This window comes from Myodes glareolus, chromosome 1 (assembly GCF_982192425.1).
Source record: "Myodes glareolus chromosome 1, mMyoGla1.1, whole genome shotgun sequence".
Taxonomy (NCBI): domain Eukaryota; kingdom Metazoa; phylum Chordata; class Mammalia; order Rodentia; family Cricetidae; genus Myodes; species Myodes glareolus.
Genome location: NC_142026.1, coordinates 17,472,325 through 17,494,990, shown reverse-complemented (window position 1 = coordinate 17,494,990; position 22,666 = coordinate 17,472,325). Strand labels below are relative to the sequence as shown.

At 43.3% G+C, this 22,666-nt stretch overlaps 2 protein-coding genes across 4 annotated transcripts in view; one reads left to right on the top strand and one right to left on the bottom strand.

Moving 5' to 3' along the window:
• The window catches only part of Nhej1 (non-homologous end joining factor 1), a 101,117-nt gene that overhangs the window by 64,268 nt on the left and 14,183 nt on the right, over positions 1-22,666 (top strand). The gene's annotated exons all lie outside the window — the stretch shown is intronic.
• LOC125416350 (large ribosomal subunit protein eL43) lies at positions 9,405-9,787 on the bottom strand. The gene has a single exon (XM_048459277.3). The coding sequence runs from the start codon at positions 9,761-9,763 to the stop codon at positions 9,485-9,487; it is 279 nt and encodes a 92-aa protein (XP_048315234.1). The 5' UTR covers positions 9,764-9,787; the 3' UTR covers positions 9,405-9,484.

Sequence of the window (22,666 nt, the reverse complement as noted above, 5' to 3'; positions counted from 1 at the left end):
GAACACAAGCTGAGCAAACCCCTGCGGAGCAAGCTAGTAAGCAGCACTTCACCTTAGCCTCTGCTTCATTGACTGTCTCCAGTTCCTGCCGTGAGCTCTTGTGCTGACTTCCCTCAGTGATACAGTGTGACCCAAGAGTTGTAAGATGAAGTCAACCCTTTCCTTTCCACGTTGCTTTTGGTCATGGTATTTTATCACAGCTATAGAAACCCTAACTAGGACAGTCTGCTTAGAAACAAGGGAAAGAGAAAGATTATTTTTCTATATTCAATATATATATAATATTCTATATTCAATATATTTTATACATTCAATATATTCTATATTCACCTTATCTGTATTGGAATCACCTTTCTTTCAATTCATTTATGTAATGAACACTTGTGAGTATCTAATATACACTGGTATCTTTTTTTTTCCAAGACAAAGTTTCTCTGTGTAACAGTCCTGGTTGTCCTGGAACTCACTTTTGTAGACCAGGTTGGCCTTGAACTCACAGAGATCCACCTGCCTTTGCCTCTTCTGGGATTAAAGACATGCACCACCACCTCCGGGCCTATGCTCGTATCTTATTGGACACCAAAAATATAATTCTGTTTTATGAAAACTAGCAGACATTTAAATATTTGTTATTATGTTGGAAGGTGGAGGTTTGTGCTGGGCGTGATAGTCATTCCAGAATTTGGAAGGCTGAGGCAAGAAGATCTTGAGTTCCAAGTCAGCCTGGGAGACATAAGGAGACTATCAGAAAACAAAAGGAGGGAAGAAGAACAGGAGATGATGATGTACAAGAATAGGTTAAATTAGAGCCATGCCCTCCTGGAGCTTACGACTCTGAAAAGTCAGACGAGTAAGCATTATAGTGTAATATAGAATGAATGAGCCAGGTCTGGTGATGTGGGCTTTGTAATCTTTGCTACTCAGGAATCTCAGGCAGGAAAATCATGGTTCAAGGACTGCTTGGGCTGCAGAGTGACTTCAAGGCCAGCCTGTGTAACCTAAGTATATATATTGTCTCAAACAATAACAAGATAGATATGGAAAGACCAAGTAATAGGCTATAGAGAATAAAAAAGAATAAGGAACGACAAAGGTTTAATTCTGACTGTTTGGAGAAGGCAGGGCTGTGGGCAGTAGGAAGAGATGTGGGAAGACTTTGAGGAAGTGAAATTTGAGCTAGACCCTGAAGTATGAGAATCTCCTCAATTAATGGAAAAGCTGTATTAGCTACAACATTCATCCTTATTTCGGGAAATGCTTTTGAAGGAAGGGGTCTCATATTAAGTGAGAACACATGTTCCTTCTGCAAGCCAAGACTTCTGAGTACCTACTGTGCGCCAGTCAGTGTTCTGGGAGCCGTGATAGGGTAATGACCAATGCAAAGGTCCTTGCTTTCATTGAACTGGATGCCAGAATGTGGTATTTCCTCCTCTTTCCCACTGCTGTTATTTACTGTGCTTGTAACAGTACTAAATTGTTTGAACAACAAAGAATAGCTTTTTGTTTGTTTGCTTGAGCATCATCACTTCCATACTTGGTACCATCTAAGTGTGTCTAGGTATTTCTTCTTTGCCAACTCTTTGACAGGTCAATAACTGAGACCAGATTCTACACAACCCTTAGACAACTGTGATGATTGGCACTTTTGATGAACTCCCCATGTTTTTTGGAAGATAATGCAAAGGCTTATATTTTCGTGTTATTTTTATTTTATAATGCATCTTCTAATTCTTTGAAAATTGGTAATCTACATAAGAAACAAATGGTAACCATTAAAGTAGAAAATGTGATTTAACTGGAGTGTCTCCTCAATCAACGGGGATCAGCACTCTGCGGGGATCATGTTAGCTGTGGCTGTAGCTTCTCCATCTCTTCAGTCATGCGCTGACTCTTGGTCTGCCTTCTATCCTGGCTGATGTGTGTTTCTCTTTTACCCATGGTCTCGTCATGGCTTCAGGCCATTTTAATTTGGTCAAGTTAAGCCTTTCTTCCCAAGTCTGCAATTGCCTTTGCCTCAATTCTAAGAGAGGCTGACAGTAGGAATGAATCCAAAATTCCATTCATTTTATACTTACCACATCTGGGTTTCTTTTAGCATCATTTTCTCCCTTGAGAACATTTTCAAGGTTTTCCTAATTTTCTAGTGCTTTTTTTTAAAAAAAAGGGGGGTGGCATTGGAAGATTACGCAGAAGTTTCCAGGACTGGTGATCTAGTCTTGAGTCTATTTCTGTGTAGTTCCCTTTCTCAGCCACCTTTTCTCTTACGCTATAATTCACTCTCCGGTCCAGTCATCCTTTACTGGGAAGATGTTGTTCTTGGACCTGAGTGTCTGTGCATTGGTTGTCTGCTGAGCCGTCTTGGTAGATGTTGCACACTCATAGGGAACACCCTCGGTAGATGTTGCACGCTCATAGGGAACACCCTCGGTAGATGTTGCACGCTCATAGGGAACACCCTTGGTAGATGTTGCACACTCATAGGGAACACCCTCAGTAGATGTTGCACGCTCATAGGGAACAACCTTGGTAGATGTTGCACACTCATAGGGAACACCCTCAGTAGATCCTGCACACTCATAGGGAACACCCTCGGTAGATCCTGCACACTCATAGGGAACACCCTCAGTAGATGTTGCACACTCATAGGGAACACCCTCGGTAGATGTTGCACGCTCATAGAACACTCAGGGTAGAGAAAGCAGTGGTGCTATGGTGTCACCTGATCCTACCTCAGCAGCTATTCTTGTTTTCTCTTTATGGACTTCTAGCTAGACTCTTGCAAAACGCAATGCCATTTTCAACCACCAGGGGACACTGTGTTTCTCTTAACTCTTGGCAACCTGTGGGCAGAAATTTTCCCTTTCCTGTAGTCAGTCTCTGTATGGTCCTAGGGCTACCATGATGAGTGCCTTGTGTACTATTCACACAAACAAGATGCTCCCGGGATGACACAATGCAGTGGTTGTTAGTTTGTCAAGGCAATGCCAAAAAAGAACCCAAAATACCAAAACTATAACCTAAAACATGTTTGGATAGTGAGAAAATCTTCTCAGTACTGTCATCATATTATTTATACAGATGGTGTAAATTATATGAAACAAACAACTGACCTACGGGTGCTATAGAGTTAGGCATCCCTGGGTGTGAAGTCTACTTCAACCATACTACTTACTTGCCGTTCTACTTGAGGTAAGCAGGTTACTTAATCTGTTTAAATGGAGGCTTCAAAGTCAGATGTTTTGGGTTCAAAATCTGCCTCTTCTTGGTTACTTCTGTATGACTTTGGAAAAGTCAATCTGTGTGGTTTCAGTTTCTTTTTGTGCAATAAAGCTAATGTTCTTCTCTTAGTTAGGCTTTCTATTGCTGTGAAGAGACACCATGACCACACAACTCTTAAAAAGGAAAACATTTAATTGGGGTTGGCTTACAGTTTAGAACTTTAGTCCATTATCGTCATGGCGGGAAGCAAGGCAGCAGGCAGGCAGACAGTGGTGCTAGAGAAGAGGCTGAGAGCTCTTATATCTTGATTCACAGACAACAGGAAGTGGTCTGAGACACTGGGTGTGGCTTCAGCATATATGAGATCTCAAAGTTTGCCTCCACAGTGACATACTTCCTCCAGCAATGCCACACCCACTCCAACAAAGCTGCATCTCCTACTAGGGCCTCTCCGTTTAGGTTCTGTTTTCGTTCAAACCACCATGGTTCTCCATAGAGTTGTGAGAGCTCAACAGGAGACTAGATGAAGGTACTCTTGGTGTCTGCACATTATTGGCATTCAGAAGTAACAGCTTTGCATGTGACACACTGTTCCCAAGCTTCCTTCCATTTAGAGAGCATTTAATGAAAATGGTATCTTCTTGTTTTATTGTTTTATGCATAACATAAATTTGAAATCTGTTTTCAGTATTTGTAGACAGACTTATTCCTTATTCACCATAAACAAGCAATGTTCACATTAAAGCAAGAATGAAATACCCTTCTATCAGTTAGCAGAAATTAAGATTGTTAGGACTTTGGCAAGAGAGTAGGATTGGATACTCTATACTTTGGTAGGAAAGCAAATTGATAGCTTTTGTGAGGGAGGTGACAGCATCAGATACGCCCTTTAATCTAGCAGGTAGGAATGTAGTCTGAACAGTTATTCTTGTGCAAAGACATCTGCTTAAGCATTTTCAAAGTGGCGTTGCTGGGACCAGAGAGATGGCTCAGTCAGTAAAGTGCTTTCTGTACAAGCATGAGGACCTGAGTTCAGACCCCAACACCTCCAGAAAAGCCAGGTGCTCCTGTTATCCTGGGGCTGAGGAGGCAGAAACAGGAAGCTCTCCAAGGCTTGCTGGCCAGCCAACCTCATCAAACAGATGAGTTCCAAATTCAGTAAGAGATTCTGCCTCAGAAAGTAAGGTGAAGAGCAACTGAGAAGACAGCTGGTGTTGGCTTCTGCATACACACACACACTCTCACACTATCTCATTTGGGGATCATTGATTATGTATTTTCTACTCCTCACTCTCAGGTTTATACATGCATGTCGTGCACTTGGGTCATTTTCTCCCCTGTCACTCTCTCGGCCCTGGCCTCACTCTCACTGTGCTCCTTTCCCACGGAGACCCTCATATCTCACCTGTTTTGTTGTGTTGTGTCCTGTTTGTGACACACTTAGTTTAATTAGGATTGCTCGCATAAGCACGGGTGGGGGTTATTTACTGGAACGTAGGTGGCTACACCACTGAAGAAAATGACTCCCCCTTCCCTAGCAACCATTACTAGCTAATAAATAGCTCCATAGGGAGGGGTGGGGTCTCATGAGCCCCTTTCCCATCCATGATGAAATACTGATGGGCCACATCTTACGCAGGCCTTTGCAGGTAGCCCCAGCTGCTATGAGTTTATGGGTACAGTGGCTGTGTTGTGTCCACAAGGTGATGTTTCACAGCACCTGTCCTCTCCTCATCTCTTACATTCTTTCTGCCTCCTTTTCCTGATGCTCCTTGAGTCTTGGAGGACACCTGCGTTTGCTTATATGTGATAGAAAAATGTCGTAGAGGGCACACATCAGGTTGTTCACAGAGGCTTCTTCTGAAGCATGGACTGAAGAGGTGGTTGAAATAAAAAGGGTCTCTGGCTTGTTTTAAATTCCTCCATAATGCTTAAACTTGAGTCTGTATATTTTTTTTGTAATTTTTCTAAAGTGCCACAAAGAAGGAATGCAAATGGGTAGTCTTATTTAGCACTAATTCAACATGTTTTAAAAACTTAAAAATTTTATTTTGCTGTTATTTGTGTTTATATGTGTAGGTGCCTACAGAGGTCAGAAGATGGTGTCAGATTCCCTGCAGGTGGAGTTGCAGGCAATTGTGAGCCACCCAGTATGGGTTCTGGGACTCAAACTCAGGTCCTTTGAGGAGCAGGAAGTGTTATTAACCACGGAGTACTCCCTCCAGTCCCTAGCGCCATATCTTGTTGGAGTTCTTTGCTGTTTTGTAGCTTAGTTGGCTTACATCCTAGGACCACTAGTCCCAGGCTCCTTCCCACAGCCTTTTCGGGCCTGGCAGGATTATCTATCCCTCTGGGAATCTGCTTTCTCGTTCTCTTCCACAGAGTGTTGAGCTCTGTACAGGTTGTCTGGAATTTTTTTCATATTTTGTTCTTTGCCCTCTCTTTAAGATCAGCCCAGTTTCCATCCTTTCATGAAAAGGCGTTTTTATAAATGACCCAATAATATTACATGTGTTTTGAGGCCTGTTTGAACTCACCTCACAGAAGAGTCACCCATCTTGGAGGTTTTGTTACCTCTCAGACTTTTGGAAACTCCATTCTTACTCTAGATAGAGTTGTCTGTTTGATTGACTTCCTAATAGTAAAGCTGAGGAAGCTTAGAAAATTATCTACTCTGGCCAGACTAGTTCTAGAATAGGGTTGGTGTGATTCCTAGTGGCAGGAGTCAAACTTCCAATTGATTCTTAACTCGATGTCCATGTTCTTGCAAAAATGATAAAGGTGGGTGTTTTAGTCAGGGTTAATATTGCTATGTTGAAACATCATGACCACAAGCAACTTTGGGAACAAATAGTTTATTTGGCTTATGTATCTATAGTCACAGTCTTTTTCAGAGAGCCAAGGCAGGAACTCAAATCAGGAAGGAGATGATGCAGAGGCCATGGAGGAATGCCTCTTACTGGCTTGCTCCTCGTGGTTTGCTCAGTCTACTTTGTTATAGAACCCAGGACCACCAGCCTATGGACTGGGTCCTCCCGCATCAATCACTAGTTAAAAAAATGCCCTACAAGCTTGCCTATAGTCTGGTCTTTTTTATGCATATTATTTTCTTTTTTTATTTTTTTCCATGATATTTATTGAGCTCTACATTTTTCTCTGCTCCCCTCCCTGCCTCTTCTCTCCCTCCTTAAATCCTCCCCCAAGGTCTCCATGCTCCCAATTTACTCAGGAGAGCTTGTCTTTTTCTACTTTCTACTTCCTATGTAGATTAGATCTATGTAACTCTGTCTTAGTGTCCACATTGTTGTCTAAGTTCTCTCGGATTGTGGTTTGTAGGCTGACTTTCTTTGCTTTATGTTTAAAAACCACCTATGAGTGAGTACATTTGATAATTGTCTTTCTGTGACTAGGTTACTTTACTCAAAATAATGTTTTCTAGCTCCATCTATTTTCCTGCAAAATTCAAGCTGTCGTTATTTTTTTCTGCTGTGTGGTACTCCATTGTGTAAATGTATCACTTTTTTTTTAATCCATTCTTCGATCAAGGAGAATTTAGGTTGTTTCAGGTTCTGGCTATGACAAACAAAGCTGCTATGAACATAGTTGAGCACATGTCCTTGTGGCATGATTGAGCATCCTTTGAATATATACCCAAAAGTGATATTGCTGGGTCTTGAGGAAGGTTGTTTCCTAATTTTCTGAGAAATTGCCACACTGACATCCAAAGGGGTTGTACCAGCTTGCACTCCCACCAGCAATGCAGGAATGTTCCATTTACCTCACAACCTCTCCAGCATAAGTTGTCATCAGTGTTTTTGATCTTGGTCATTCTTACAGGTGTAAGATGGAATCTCAGAGTTGTTTTGATTTGCATTTCACTGATGACTAAGGATGTTGAACATGTCCTTAAGTGTCTTTCAGCCATTTTAGATTCCCCTGTTGAGAGTTCTCTGTTTAGATCTTTACTCCATTTTTTTTATTGGATTATGTGATCTTTTGGTGTCAAATTTCTTGAGTTCTTTGTATATTTTGGAGATCTGACCTCTGTCTGATTTGGGGTTAGTGAAGATCTTTGCCTATTCTGTAGGCTGTTGTTTTATCTTGTTGACCATGTCCTTTGCTTTACAGAAACTTTTCAGTTTCAGGTAGTCCCATTTATTAATTGTTGCTCTCAGTGTCTGTGCTGCTGGGGTTCTATTTAGAAAGTGGTCTACTGTGCCAATGCATTCAAGTATACTTCCCACTTTCTCTTCTATAAGGTTCAATGTGGCTGGCTTTATGTTGAGGTCTTTGATCCATTTGGACTTGAGTTTTGTGCATGGTGATAGATATGGGTCTATTTTCATTTTTCTACATGTTGATATCTAGTTATGCCAGCACCACTTGTTAAATATGCTTTCTTTTTCCATTTGATATTTTTTGCTTCTTTATCAAATATCAGGTGTTCGAAGATGTGCGGATTGATATCCAGGTCTTCTATTCGGCTCCATTGGTTCTCCTGTCTGTTCTTATGCCAGTACCATATAGCCTGGTCTTACAGAGGCAATTTCTCAATTAATGTTCCCTCCTCTTAGCTTGAGTCAAGTTGATATGAAACTAGCCAGCACAGTGGGTCATGAGATTGCTTAGTGGGTCAAAACACTTGCTGATAACCTGAGTTAGATCTCTGGAACCCACATGATTGAAAGAGAGAACCATCTCTCTCAAGCTGTTGTCCTCTGAGCTGCAAATGAGTGCCATGGTCCAGGTACGTGTAGACACACACACACACACACACACACAGAGAGAGAGAGAGAGAGAGAGAGAGAGAGAGAGAGAGAGAGAGAATGAGAATTACAAAACTAGATGTAATTAAAACTTTAAACGACAAGGCTTCCTTCTCTTATTTTAAATACCTGTCTGCTTAAGAGGCCTACACAAGATCCCACTGTTCAGTTTGAAGCATCTTATGTTTCTTCTTTCTGGCTCATTCTTCGCTCTTCTGAAGTCTCCAGGCCTGGCTTTCTGGAGTTAATAGTTCTTATCAGCATAGTCATCGTCTTCTCAGAATACCACTTTCTCCTTCCTGATCAGCCGCCTGGGTGTTTTCCGAGGACGCTCCCTTCTCTGCTGTCCTCTCACGCGCTGCTCTTTCTCCCCAGCCCTCTTCCCACTGATTATGGATATGATCTCCTGGGTTCTAATTACTGCCTCTGGCCACTATTCCATCCTCTTTCTAAGAAGCCCCAACTTTTGAGTCTTATGTCATTGGATCATCTCATCCAGCCGTCTTCGTTGTTACCATCATGCACTGACTGAATCACACCCTGAAGCCCAGCTAGCTCCCGACTCTGATGCTTTCTCCAGAACTTACCCAGTCATCCTGGCTTTTGCTGTTTCTGTCACCGACTTCCTGGACATTCTCCAGAGCAGTGAGTCTCCATGGTGGCATGTTTTGACTTCAGAGACTATTTAGCAACACATGGAGGCATTTTTAATTGTCTTTGCTTAGGAGATGCTCCTGACGCTGGTGTAGTGGTTAGACGCCAGGGACACTACTAGGCGTCCTAGGATCCGTAAGACAGCCTGGAGTTCATCAATTCACTGTTGAGCAGTCCTGCTCTGGAGTCTGCTGTGAGTCTCCTCATCCCAGTGATCGTAACTGCACATCGTGCCTTTGTCCACTTTCACCTGCTTTTCCACTCTTCTGCCTTGACCCAGCTTTCCTTCAGTCTCGTGGTGCGCTGCAGTCTGTGGGTGCTCCCTTCCTTCTATTGTCCTGACTCCTCTGAAGGCCTTTCTTCGCCGCTTCCTTACCTAACTTCCACAGTCAGTCATTATAACTCCCCTCTTGCATACTCTTGGTTCTATTGTTCATCTCTGGTATATGATTAAAATGTTTCTACTTCCTTTATACTGCATATATAGCCAGGTATAGTCAGAACAAAACAAACAAAACATGCTGACTCATTTTTTTAATTCAAATTCTTGACCGTGCCTAATATGTTCGTAATACTGCCTGGTAAATATATTGCCCTAAGCCATTCATTCTGCTTCATCCTAGGTGACTGCTTCTCTCCCCTTTAGTTCTCGTCACCTTGGCGTTGCTGTCTACCTTGCAGGAGGTGTTGTTGTGGTGGTGGGAGTGGTGGAGAGAGTCACTCAGAAATTAACTTTTGCAGAAATAAAACTCCTCTTTACTTCCCTTTTTGTTATGTAAATTAACCCATTTATTTAGTTGGCTGTGCATTACTGAGTAGGCTTTGAGTCTCAAACGGTAGCACTTCTACTGGTCTTTCAGCTCCTTCAGTCTTCTGATGGCAGACTTCACTGTGACGGCAGAAGTTGTGTTGTAGCTCCAGGCCCCGCCAGCCACTGTTTTCATGCAGGAACCACAGTGCCAGATGCCGACGGCTCGTCTCTTCATCTTGGTCTTGCCACAGAAGGAGCACGTGTACTTGGCGTGCTGACTGATTTCAATTTTCTTCACCATTTTCCGGAGGGAGGCACCATAGCGGGTCCCGTATTTCCCGACGATCCCAACCTTCTTGGTGTGTTTAGCCATGTCGCCGGAACCTAAGCCAAGCGCAGAGAGATTCTTTACTTCTCTTAAGACCCTGTACATGCAGACGCTGCCCTTGGACTCCCTTGGCCGGGGTAAGTTAGCCACTCTGAGGCTAAAAGTCACCCCCATGTTTGTGTACCAGATCCCTGACTACTTCTACCAAGGAAAAGGCTTCAGTGATTCTCTTCTCCCAACGTTTTGTTCTCCGTTTATTATGCTAGCACAGAGGTGTGCTATTATTTTTCCATCCCTAGGCACGGCGGCGCACACCTGTCCTAGCAGTTGAGGCAGGGGCATCAGAAGTTTAAGGTCATACTTGGCTACACAGAGAATTTGAGACCAGGCTGGTCTACATAAGACCTGCCCCCGACACACACAGGAAAATCAGGCTGGCCCACATTGCCCACCTATCAGCAGTCTCGTTCTCTGCCCCCTGTGCTGTAAAGTCCTGATAGAACCACCTATTTTCACTGTGTTCTCTCCTGTTCTTAGTGAAGATTATTTCTGTGGGTTTTTGGCTCTTTCTTGTCTCCTGAAATGATCCCTGAAATGTCACAATGATTTTCATATTGCAAATCCAGTAAATGTTTCTCATCCTCTTCAGTGTACAAATGCGGTTGGTTATCCAGTCTCTCTTGGCCCGTTTCTTCGGTTGACGCCAGAGGAGTACGCCTCTCTGACTTGATTTTCTGTGGGCTGAGCTCAGCTCATCCCCTGGAGCCAGCTCACCAGCCCATCAGTGGGTTCTTTCCAGTCCTCCTTGCCAACCCTGGCTCTCCTGCACCCCTTCAGGGCCCACCCACTCCTTGACCTTTCCACTCTCTGTTCGTGTCATGGCTTCAGACACCATCTTGACGCTTTTATTTCCACACCTGGGTGGATGACTGCTTAAGCATTTCCACTCGGAAGTCTGATGATGTCAAGTTTACTATTTAAATTGAACTCTTGATACCTCCCCTTGACATCTCAAGCTACTCCAACCAAAACTTCAGTTGATGACAACTTCATGCTTCCAGTTGCTCAGGTTGAAAACCTTAGAGATGTGTTGGACTTGTCTTTCTCTGATGTCTCACATCTGGTTCCTGAGGAGATTCTGATAACTCATCTTCCAAAATTAAATTCAGAATCTGCCTCTAAGTCTACCACCTTGATATGAGACACACTTTCTCTCCCCTTAGGCTGACTTCCTCCCTGGATGACTTTAACGCCACAGCGGCCTCCTTGCTGGTCTCTGGACTTTCCCCTGCTCCTAAATGGGACCTAAAATGATCATTTAAAGTTCTATCACTTCATGTGTATATGTCTGTGCATATGTGCATGCATGTGTGTACATGTGCGTGCATGTGTATGGCTAGCAATCCCTAGGAATCTTTCTGTCTCCTCATCTTTACTTCATTACAGTCATGAGACCACTTCTGGTTTTCAATGTGGGTTCTGAGGATTTGAAATGAGGTCCTCATGCTTGCCCATACTTAAGTTTGACTCCTTGATCCCTGGGCTCTGGATTCCAATTTAGAAAGCACTTCCAAGTAAAGCATAATGCTATCTACCCAGTAGTCCCTTATTAAGCAAGGCTGTCTTCTCCTCAGTCTACATTTTTGTTGATTGAACCTCTTCTTCTGTTGTATTGATTTGTTTGTGTGTGCATGCATGTGCCCTGCACATATGGAGGTCAGGGGGGACTAGCAGGAGTCAGTTCTCTCCCTCCACCATGTGGATCCCAGAGATCAAACAGGCCATCCGGCTTGTGTGCAAGTGCTGAGCCATCTCACTGGCCCACTTCACCAGTTCTTGAAAGCCTCTCTGCCCGGTCCCAGTTCTGATGTCACATCAGGGTTTCATGTACTGCTTCTCACAGCTCTTTATCTAGCCTTTAGATCTCCTTACTACCTCACTGAAGATATTTTTCAGTGTCTACTGTGAAGTCTGCCCTTAGCTCTCTAATTGCATTTATCACGCTGCCCACTTTGATAGAGAAAGAAATCCTTGCTCTCGCTGCTGCTGTCTTATTTGGGAATTTGGTAGCTCTCATTTCTATGGTAAGGACTGTCTTGAGCCAGATCAGGTCTGGCACAAGGAGCTGGCAGAGATGAAGACTATTAACTATCTACAGTTTTGATTGCAGGGGTGAGGCAGCTATTAGGTGAGCACTAAGCAAAGCATTGTGCTATGCCATATAGAATCACTCATCAAGAAGAGTAGGTGAGGAAAGAAAGGGAGGGAGGGAGGGCGGGAAGGAAGGAAGGGAACAATTGAGAGGGAAAAGGAGGTGAGACCTCAGTAGTGAGAAGCACTGGGAAACCAATAACCAGTTACCTCTCACAACCATGCTCCCTGCCCAATGAAGCCTGACATCTTGGGCTATATCTCTCTCTGCTCCCATGTCCCTTGTAGCTCTACTACTGAGCTACATCCCCAGAGCAAAATAAAAATCCTCCCTATTTAATTTTTTTTCAGCTGTGGGTGAGTCCAAGGCCTCGCAAATGCTGGGCGAGCACTTCACCATTATACTACAACCTCGGCCCCTTGCCAAAGTCTCTATTTTTGTGGTGGCCTTTCCCCTGTTGTGTTCTTTCTTACATCTTACAGAAGCTGTCTTGGCATTTAGGGCTCCTGGAGGTGGGAAGAAAGCTCATTTGACCAGGTTTCCTCTTGCCCTTCCCCCTTATCCACTGACCAACATCCCTTGCTGGGAAAGATTGATACAACTACTCTCACCATGGTAGCCGCATTTCTGAGTCATTTGGTACTCTTCTCTACTAGTTAGTAGTTTTTGGGGTAGACTGTGGGGGTGATTATTCCCTGGGGTGAAAATCAGAGGACATAAAATTCCTCTCTCATCCCTTCCCTTTGCTTCGGTGGGTTAGAGGGCTAAGGCCTTGACAGACAGTGTTTTATTAACAGCAGGTGTTCTAGATGCCCTGTAACCAGAGCCTAGATCTTGTTCTCCCTTCATCCCTCACCTGGAGATGAACCCTGAGGGAGCAGAGCAGCTATGTTGCTTAGGGTCAGCCTGGTGTCACACTGCCTGGTTTGGCCTCCAAGCTTGAGGATGGGGCATTAACAAATCGCTGGGAATTGTGCACACACAAGCTGTGGTTTACTATGAGAAAGTGACATGTTTAACTTTTAGGAAATGCTAAATTAAATAACCTCAGTAAAACCTATATCCAAAAAAAATGTGAGATGCACTATACAAAATCAGAATTGATTTGGGCTTTTAGGATACCTGACTATTCCCAGGAGTAAGGACAGGGATGCAGAAAGTCTGGACCAAAAAGCCAGAAGTCTCGTAAAGTCACCCAGCTCCCAGACTGACCACAGTCTGGTCCATCTTGGCTACTCTGGTGATTCCTACATATCTCTTTTCCTAGCCTTTCTCCCAGAACCTAGCCACTGCTCCCCCATAGTACTACAGCCTCCTGTTCTGAGTTGCGTTCTAAACTGAAGAACAATTATGCTCTGCATGACTAAAAGTCAACAATGGGCCACATTTATAATGATGGTCCCTAAGATTATACTATCTGATATCATTGTAGCTATCCAGTTTGTGTGCGTACACTGTGGTATTCACACAACAGTGGAACACCTAACAACACATTTCTCAGAATGTGTCCCCATATTAAATAACACATGCCTGAGCATCATTTACTCTTTGCTTCGTTTTCCTTTCTATAATAGTTTTTCTCCTGGGAGCTCTATAAATGTCTATATGTTTCCCTAAGTGCTGAGTTTAGGCATTAAGAACAACAGGATTCCAACTGGAGAAACCTTGAGGGTCCTGTTCCCTGTTTCACAGAAGTAACTGCAGGCCTACATAATCTGGTGATGGCTTAGGCATTGACCATCCTGTGCTACTTTTATAACAAGAAAATGTTCAGGGCACGGTTTCTCTTCCTCAGTTGTTCCTTCTTCAGTAATTCTGTCTCCCCCTTGCCCTTGCTTTCTGAAGCCTGGAGATATATGATTCAGATAGTTCTGTGAGTTCATCGATGATTATTCATCCCACTCCGTTTGTCTGGCACCCGTGAGCTCCATGTATCTCCACGTAGACAGACAGAAGACAGATTTCCCTCCACCCCAGAAACACTTGCTGTCATTAGTGTCTTCTACAGGAGGTTTATGGAACTCAGCAGCCATGATTCTATGTAACAGAATTATACTCTGAAATAATAATAATAATTTAATCAGGTATTGATACAGGCCAAATTTCCCTAACCCAGTACTCAAAACACAAACTGTTCCAATACTGAAGCTTGTTTGTTTTAAGACAATCTTGAGTAGCCCAGAATGACTTTGAGCTCAGTGTGTAGGCCAGGCTGGCCTTAAACATCGGATCCTCTGTTCTCACCTCTCAACTGTTGGAATTGCAAAACATGCACTACCAGGCTTGGTGCTCTATATCAGAAACTTAACTATATGTTATATATAATATTTTTAGCTGAGAACTTCTTGTATGCATGCAATGTATTTTGATTATATTCAGATATGCCCCTCATCTCCTCACCCCCCACAGTGGTTCACCAAGTCCAGTTTGTGATGACCATTTAGTCCTGGGTATGGGGCCATCCACTGGGCCGTAGTTGACCTATCAGAGGCAATACTCTTGAAGAAAAATTTGGCTCTCTTTCCCTTAAAAGTCATCAATTAACAATAGTTCTTCAGCTAGGAGTAGGGGCTCATGAGCCCCCCCGACTCTGCACTGGAATGTTGATTGGTTTGATCCTGTGTGATCTTGTGAGACCTCCCACAGCTGCTGTGAGCCAGTGAGTGCCTCAGTTCTGTCATGTCCAAAAGACACTGTTCACCCCGATGCTTTCTGACTTTTGGGTCTTACAGTTTTTACCCCCTCTTCCACAATGTCCCTGTGCCTTCGAGAGGGGTGAGAATACTCCCCAGAGACTTGATCTCTGCACTTTGACCAGTTTTAGCTTTCTGAGTTAGCCACTATCCACCACACAAAGAAGCTTTTGTAATGAAGTCTGAGAGTCATGAATCTATGGGACAGAGATATGAGTTAGAGGGCAGTTTAATACTATCTCCACTTAGCAGAATAGTCATAGTAGGTTCACCCTTGGAGCCTATGACTTTCCCAACTGTGGGTTCTTGGCCCTATCTATAGTACCAGGCATATATTTCCTTCTGTGGAGAGGGTCTTAAATCCAGAAAATGATTGGTTACCTCTATAACATCATGCCATTATTACATCCACAGGCATATCTTGCCATACCAGCTATTCTGTAACTCAGAATTCATAGCTGGGTAAGACTGTTGAGATGAGTTTTTCACCCAGCAGCCTGCATAGCACCCTCTGGTACTATGCAAGCTAGCTAGTGGAGTGGAAGCTTCCTGGTCAGTACCAACATCATTTCTACACATCTTATGAGAAAAGTGTGTGATCTCCTATCTGAACCTTTTTAAATACTGACATAACACTTGGAAAATTCTACACTAACCTCATGTGATGGGTCACAGAATGTATGGGTACTAAAAATATTATATAAAATTACTTTCAGTAAGTGCATATAAGGTATATATAAAACAAAAAATTTCATGTTTACTCCATCCTCAAAATATCTTATTATGCATATACAAATATTCTAAAATCTGAAGTCAAAACAACATTTGGCCTTCAGCACTTTGGATAAGAGGTACTCTATCTATATAACCAAATATATGTAATATAAACATGTATGAATAAAAATATTTATCTATAATAGTCTCTCCACAATTAATTTCAATTAATCAACTTAATATTTTTGACTTAATAATAGAGATCAATAATACACTTATTTTATGTGTATGTGTGTGAGTGTGAGTGTATGTATGTGTACCACAGGCATGCAGATACCTGAGGAGACAGAAGATGATGTTGGATTTCCTGAAACTGGGGTTGCAGGCATTTGTGAGCTTTCTGATGTATGTGCTGAGAACCAACCTGATGTTCTGTGTCTTAACTGCTGAACCATCTCTCCAGCCACCTGTCCTTTGTTTTTTGGTGGAGGGCATCTCACTATGTGTAGCCCTGGCTAACACTGAATTTGCAATCTTCCTTCCTCACTGTTGTAAGCGTTGGGATCACAGGCATGTACTATCATGCCTGACTTCAAGGGAGGCTTTCAGGGAGCATGCCTGAGCTGGTCACCCTAGTTAATTTTATTCTCATTATCTTTGATGTAAAAAACTTCCTTCTTTGGTCATATTATATCCTCCATCAAAAATGCTATAGTCATTGAAGGAACAAGGTAATGAAGTACATATAAATCAACATACATCCCAAATGAGTAGTACTACTTGGTGGTACTAAGTAGCTTATTAATATGACATAGAAGGGCAAGATGGCTCAGCAGGCAAAGGTGCTTGCTACACAAGCCTGACACCTGAGTCCAGTCTCTGGACCCCACATAAAGACAGATGGAGATAACTGACTCCCCCAAAATTGTCTTCTGACCTTCACATGTGTGTTGTAGCATGCATGTATCCACATATATCACTCTCACACACAGTAATAAAAATTATATGTATGGTAAGAAAACACAGGGATCGGAATAGCAAAGTTTGATGCTGAATGGAGTGTGTGTGTGTGTATGTGTGTATCACTAGATCCTGGGAGAGCTACTATCCTTCCATACCTATTTTTCTCCAAATTAGAGGTTATTCCAAGATACATCTGTAATAGATGTACTTAGAATGTTGATCTAAAATATGCAAAGTTCTTATACCAGAACAACGTAATGCCTACTATCTTCCCAAAGAGGACAAGCAGAGATTAATGCCAAGGACAAAAGTTCTCCTAACTTAGGGCTCAATTTGGAACTAGAATACAGAGATTTTTCAGAGAATTTCATTTTTCCAACTAGGTAGAGGGCTTGCCTTGAATGCATGACATCCTGGATTTGATTCCTAGCATGGAAAAAAAAAACCATTTCATCTCCACAGGACAGGGTAATATAGATTACTCGCAAACACTGTTCCCCATATGAGACTGTCTCTCCTTGTCAGCTTGCCTGCAGTTGTACCATGAATTCTGTCAGGTCATTGGCAGCGGTTATTTGGACCACAACTATTAGCTGGCTGTTTCCTGTGGATTTCCTTCCTCTGTTCAGCCTAGTATGCTGTTCAGAGTTCATGGGCATGACTTTATCCCACTCTACCTCCTCCAGAGCCACCTGATGCCATACCGTTGCTTCTGATCTTTTCTGATTCAGGTTAAGGTAGGGAGCTGGGGGTGGGGCAAGAAAATCCCCTGACAGAGTTGGATAATCCTATGGGCTTCCTGTTTTCTCCCAAAGCAGACTATGTGAGGACCTGTATCATAGAACTCAACAGATTTTTACTAAACACATGGATATTCATTTATTCTTTGTACCCGGAATAGCCTGGTTCAGTAAAGGTGCTTGGCCAGTGGTTCTTGAATATTTATTCTATGGTTTGAGGCTTTGTCTGTGATTCTGCTTCCAGGACATTATTCCCTGCTGTTCAGCAAGGATTTATTCATTAATTTTATTTGTTTGGGAGGATGGGAGTTGAGACAGGTTTCTCCGTGTAGCCCTGGTTATTCTGAAACTTGATCTGTAGATCAAGCTAGCCTCAAACTCAAAGATCCACCTGCCTCTACTTCCCAAGTGCTGGGAATAAAGGAGTGTACCATCATGTTGTGTAGCGTGATTTCTAATTGATCTTAATAATAAAAACCCAGAGTCAGATATTAGAGTGAGAAAGCTGAAAGAGCAGAGAAGCAGGGCATCTGCCATGAGTTCTGACCTCTGCAAGTCCTCAGACTGAATGCCTCACACTCCTGTCTCCTCCCACCTTATATTCCTCTCTCCACCCAGCCATATCCCTTCCTGTCTCCACCTCCCTAGTGCTGGGACTGAAGGTGTGTGACTCCCAGGAACTGGGATTAAAGGTGTGAGCCCCCACTGCCTGACCTTGTTTGTCTTTTTGACTGGATTAATCTCACATAGCCCAGGATGACCTTGAACTCACAGAGGTCCCACTGCCTCTTCCTCCCAAGTGCTGAATTAAAGGTGTGTGCTACCACTGCCTGGCCTCTATGACTAACTAGAGGCTAGCTCTGCACTCTGATCTTCAGGCTTTATTTATTAGATCACAAACAAAATATCACCACAAAGCCAGGCTTCATTAATGTTATATACACACACCCGTCTTCATTTAATAAAGAATTGGAAACAGCCTATTCATTGAGCCTTGGAATGCTGTTGTCTTCCAGCCCTGGAAAGTGTTCTCTTGTCCTCTCTCCAGGGAGTTGACACTGCATATTTTTATTAGAGTTGAATTCAGCATCTCTAGACCTAGGCTGGTATAGTAGGAAGCAACCTTTCAGATGAAGTCAGATTCAACGATAGAGGAACTTGGATTGTGAGTAGCCAACACCTAAGACATTGCATTTGAAGGATGTGGATGGCTGTGCATTTTGAGACTCAGTTATTATATCTCTATAGGACCTAAGGAGATCTTGTTCCACACTTTCTGTCCCATGCTCACCCAACAAATATGTCTCTGGCTTGATATCTACCTTACTTACACCTACAATGCCCAATACACAGCTTTGTAAAGAAAGAACTTGCAGAAACGACTCTGTTGTGGTACTGTATGCCCTAAGATAAACTTTTGGGCAATGGACATAGGTAGCCAGGCCACAGAAAGTACTACTGTGCCCCCCCACACTGTGTTCTAGCTTCTTTCTTTTTTTAAAAAATTCAGATGAATAGTCAAAAACCCATACCTAACCAGGACAGTCAGAATAGGGTTCTCAACCAGAACTGGGCAAACATCCATCTCAAAACTTTTTATGAATATAGACTGTAAGTTCCATGAGCAGAGTAGCCATATTTCTGCTTCCATCTGGACTTCAAACACCTACTGCAGGGCCTGGCACATTGTAGGTGCTCAGACATATTGTCTGAGTGAATACTTCCTGGATAGAACCTCGCAGCCTGGGGGAGAAATCAGAAACCTGTGAACTGTTGGTAATTGAGGCTGGGCATGGTGGTATATACTCCTGTAATCTCAGGGGGGCTGAGGAAGGAGAATTGAGAGTGTGAGGCCAGTCTGAATGTGTGACCTTGTCTCAAAACAAAAAGAACTCAAGTAGCTCCAGTGACCTGAGTGGTGAGAAGGTCCCAGCCACTGGAAGAGCAGGGGGACAGGAAAGAGGTGTCCTTCAGACCCTGGCCAGCTAGTAGCAATGCCAAGGAGGAAGTCTGCATGGCTGTTTATCTAGACTTTTATAGGCACTTTGTGGGAAAAGAAGGGTCCATTCACCGCTGCCCCCTCCCCATAGTGTTCCTTACATATTCAGCTTTGTTCCACGATGCCCCAGATCTGCTGCTATTGACTGGATCAAAGGCTGCAGTGTGTGGCTGACCATGAAGAACAATGGGCTGTTTATGTGTCTGACTCCCTGACCAGACTGTGAGCTTCTTGAGGGCAGTGAAGTTTGTTGCACCCCAGGACACAGCTTGGGACTGCCATACTCAATAATTTTGTTTAGCGACTGAGTGAACAACAGTTGATATTTATTGTGTACGCGCTAGGTACCAGGCACTGCATTAGCTCACTTAATCCTTGTAACCACTCTATAGTGAGAACAGAATTATCATTCCCTTTACACAGCTGGAGAAACAAAGGTTTTAGAAAGATGAGGTAACGGACCTAGAGGTTTAAGTGTTAGCCATTAGACTACAGAACCCTGCCGTTTTGCTGAAATTAAGTATCTTTCCTGGTTGCCTTCAAGTGTTTGGAACTCACAAGGGAACAGAATTAATATATCACTCATATGTCTTTTTTTGACAATCACTGTGACAGCCCTCATGGATAAGGACTTTGTGTGTGTGTGTGTGTGTGTGTGTGTGTGTGTGTGTGTGTGTGTATGTGAGAGAGAGAGAGAGAGAGAGAGATTAAATGATTAAATCTAGGACCTCCCACATGCTAGTCAACTACCCTCTTTGACCAGCATCCCCAGCCTTTATTTTACTAATTTCATTGGGAGAAAGTTGAAGCATGAAAAAATTAGGTTGCTTGGCCAAGATAATATAGCAAGTATCTAGGTGGTGGGTTGCTTTAAAATGATGTCTGATTCTAGATTCTGAGGTCTTCCACAATTCAACTCCAGTTGCTCAGACACTGGGTATCTAAGCTACTGACAGTGTTGAAGGCTGTCTCGACCTCTGGGCTGGGAAGATGGCTCAGTTTGTAACGTATTTGCCACACCAAATATGAGAACCTCAATTCTGTCTTCAGTACCCACATAAAAAAGCCAGGTGTGGCAGCACTGTAGTCCCAGTGTTAGGGAGGCAGAGACAGGGAGATCCTTGGGCTTGCTGGGCAGCTGGGCAGCTGGGCAGTCTAGCTGAATGGGTGAGCTTCAGGTTCAGTGAGAGACCCTTCCCAAAAAACAAGGTGAAGAACAATTGAGGAAGACACCCAACATCAATTTCTGGTCTCTGTGTACATATACATGAATATATGAGCACGCACGTGCACGCGCGCGCGCACACACACACACACACACACACACACACACACACACGAGTGTTTGGACCACAGAACACTGGGAAGACTGTGTGCTAGTTCCAAGTCAGCCTGATCTATCTAGTGATTCCAGGCTAGCCACAGCTATGTAATGAGACTCTGTCTCAAAAAGGGGGGCGGGCAGGGCGGGATGGGGCTGAGCTGGAGAGATGGCTGAGTGGTTAAGAGGACTGGCTACTCTTCCAGGTTCAAGTCCCAGCACCCACATGACAGCTCACAACTGTCTGTAACTGTATTTCCAGGAGACCCAACACTCTTCCACAGGCAAAACAAAATACCAATATACATTAAATAAGAATAAATAAATATTTTTTTTTAAAAAGCCAGGCGGTAGTGGCACACATTTTTAATCCCAGCACTCAAGAGGCAGAGGCCAACCTGGTCTACAGAACGAGTTCCAGGACGGGCTCCATAGCTGAGAAAACCTGTGTTGAAAAACAAAACAAAACAAGACAGCAACAAAAAAGTTGCTCATGTCTGACTGAATTGGGGCTCAGCCTGTCTGAACTACTTAGAAGTTGTTCAGGGGCTGAGCATAATGGCCCAGAAGTAGGTGGATTTCTGAATTCCCAGGCTTCCCAGGGATACATAGTGAGACCCTGTCTCAAAACAAACAAGTTGTGCAAGCCTGTTGGGGGCCCGACAGGTTATTCCTAAGAGAGGTACCAGAATGGAAAATAAGCAAAGGAAGGATGGGGTAGTGGAAACTTTTATAATCTTTTAAGAAAATGAGCTGGAGCTGGAGAGATTGCTCATCGGTTAAGAACACTTGTTGCTCTTTCAGAGGACCTGGTATCAATTCCCAGTGTCCACCTGGTGGTTACCACCATCTGTAACTCCAGTCCCCGGGGGTCAAACTCTTTTGACCTGAAATCTCCAGGCAAGCATGTAATTTACAGACGTGAGGGCAAACGAAACATCCATACGTATAAATAATTTTTTAAATTGGGCTACAGTGAGGACGCAGTAAAATAAGAGAGTGCTCAGAAGTTAGGAGCGCTTGTTCTTGCCGAGGACCCAGGTTTGGTTCTCAGTACATACACGATAGCTCACAACTGTATGTATCTCCAGCACCAAAGGAATCCGAGACCTTCTGGCCTCTGTGGGCACTGTGCATATGAAATACACAGACATATATTCAGGCAAAACATTCATATGCATAAAATACTTAAAAAATAAGTTACACCATTCAGTGATTTAAACGCAGTCACGTGACCGTGCAGCTGTGTTTGTGCACGTGGAACTCTCACGTGCGTTTGCAGTTACTCTCCGTTCACGCCACCCTTTCCCTAGAAATTCCTGACCTACTGCTGTGTTTCTAGGAATTTGCCCATTCTGTGTATTTTATGTGAGTGGAACCCTGCTGTGGGTTGCCTTTTGTGTCTCACTTCTCTTTGTGTGTGTGTGTGTGTGTGTGTGTGTCTTGCTTCTTTCACTTAACATTGTGTTTTCAACGTCCATGTATTGAAGCAAGTTTCGATATCCTATGCCTGTTAATGGAAAAACAAAACTCCAGTATATGGATTTTTGACATATTTGGGGGTTATTTTGTTTGTTTCAGACAAGGTCTCATTATGTAGCTGTGGATGTCCTGGAACTCAATGTATAGGCCAGGTTGGCCTGTAGATCACAGATCCGCCTGCCTCTGCATTCTGAGTGTTGGGGTTGAGTGTATGTTCCAGCACACTTAGCAGAGGGGTATTTTTAATTAATTCTGTTTATTTATTTGTGTGTGTGTAGAGGGTGCTATAACAAGCATATGGAAGCCAGAGGACAACATGCAGGAATCAGCTGGCTCTTTCCATCATGTGGATCTCAAAATTCAGACTATGTTGTCCAGCTTAGTGGCCCCTTTTTAAAAAACTTGTAAATTTTTATATTTTTATTATTATTGCACGTATGTAAGTATGCTGTGGCGTAGTGTGTATGGGCATGGACTTCATGGTGTACATGTGGGGGTCAGAGGACAACTTTGTTGAGTTGGTTCTTTCCCACTGTGGGTTCTGAGAGCTGAACTCAGGTCACCCAGCGTGCATGTGGTAAGCGCCTTTACCCACTGAGCCGTCTCCCCAGCCCAGATCTGCCATATTTTTTGTTTATCCTCTGTCTGTTGGTGGGCATTTCCGTTCCCTCCACCTTTTTGACCGTCATGAACAATGCCGCTGTGAATGTTTGTGTACAGTTTTGTGGTGCTGAGGTTTGAACCCAGGGTTACACTCTACCACAAACCCACATCCTCAGCCACATCCCCCAAAATGTACACATTATTGTGTGACCATGTCTGTTCAACTTTGAGCAAATGAGTCATAGCGTAATCTATTGTTTCTTTGAGGAATTGCTTGCTTT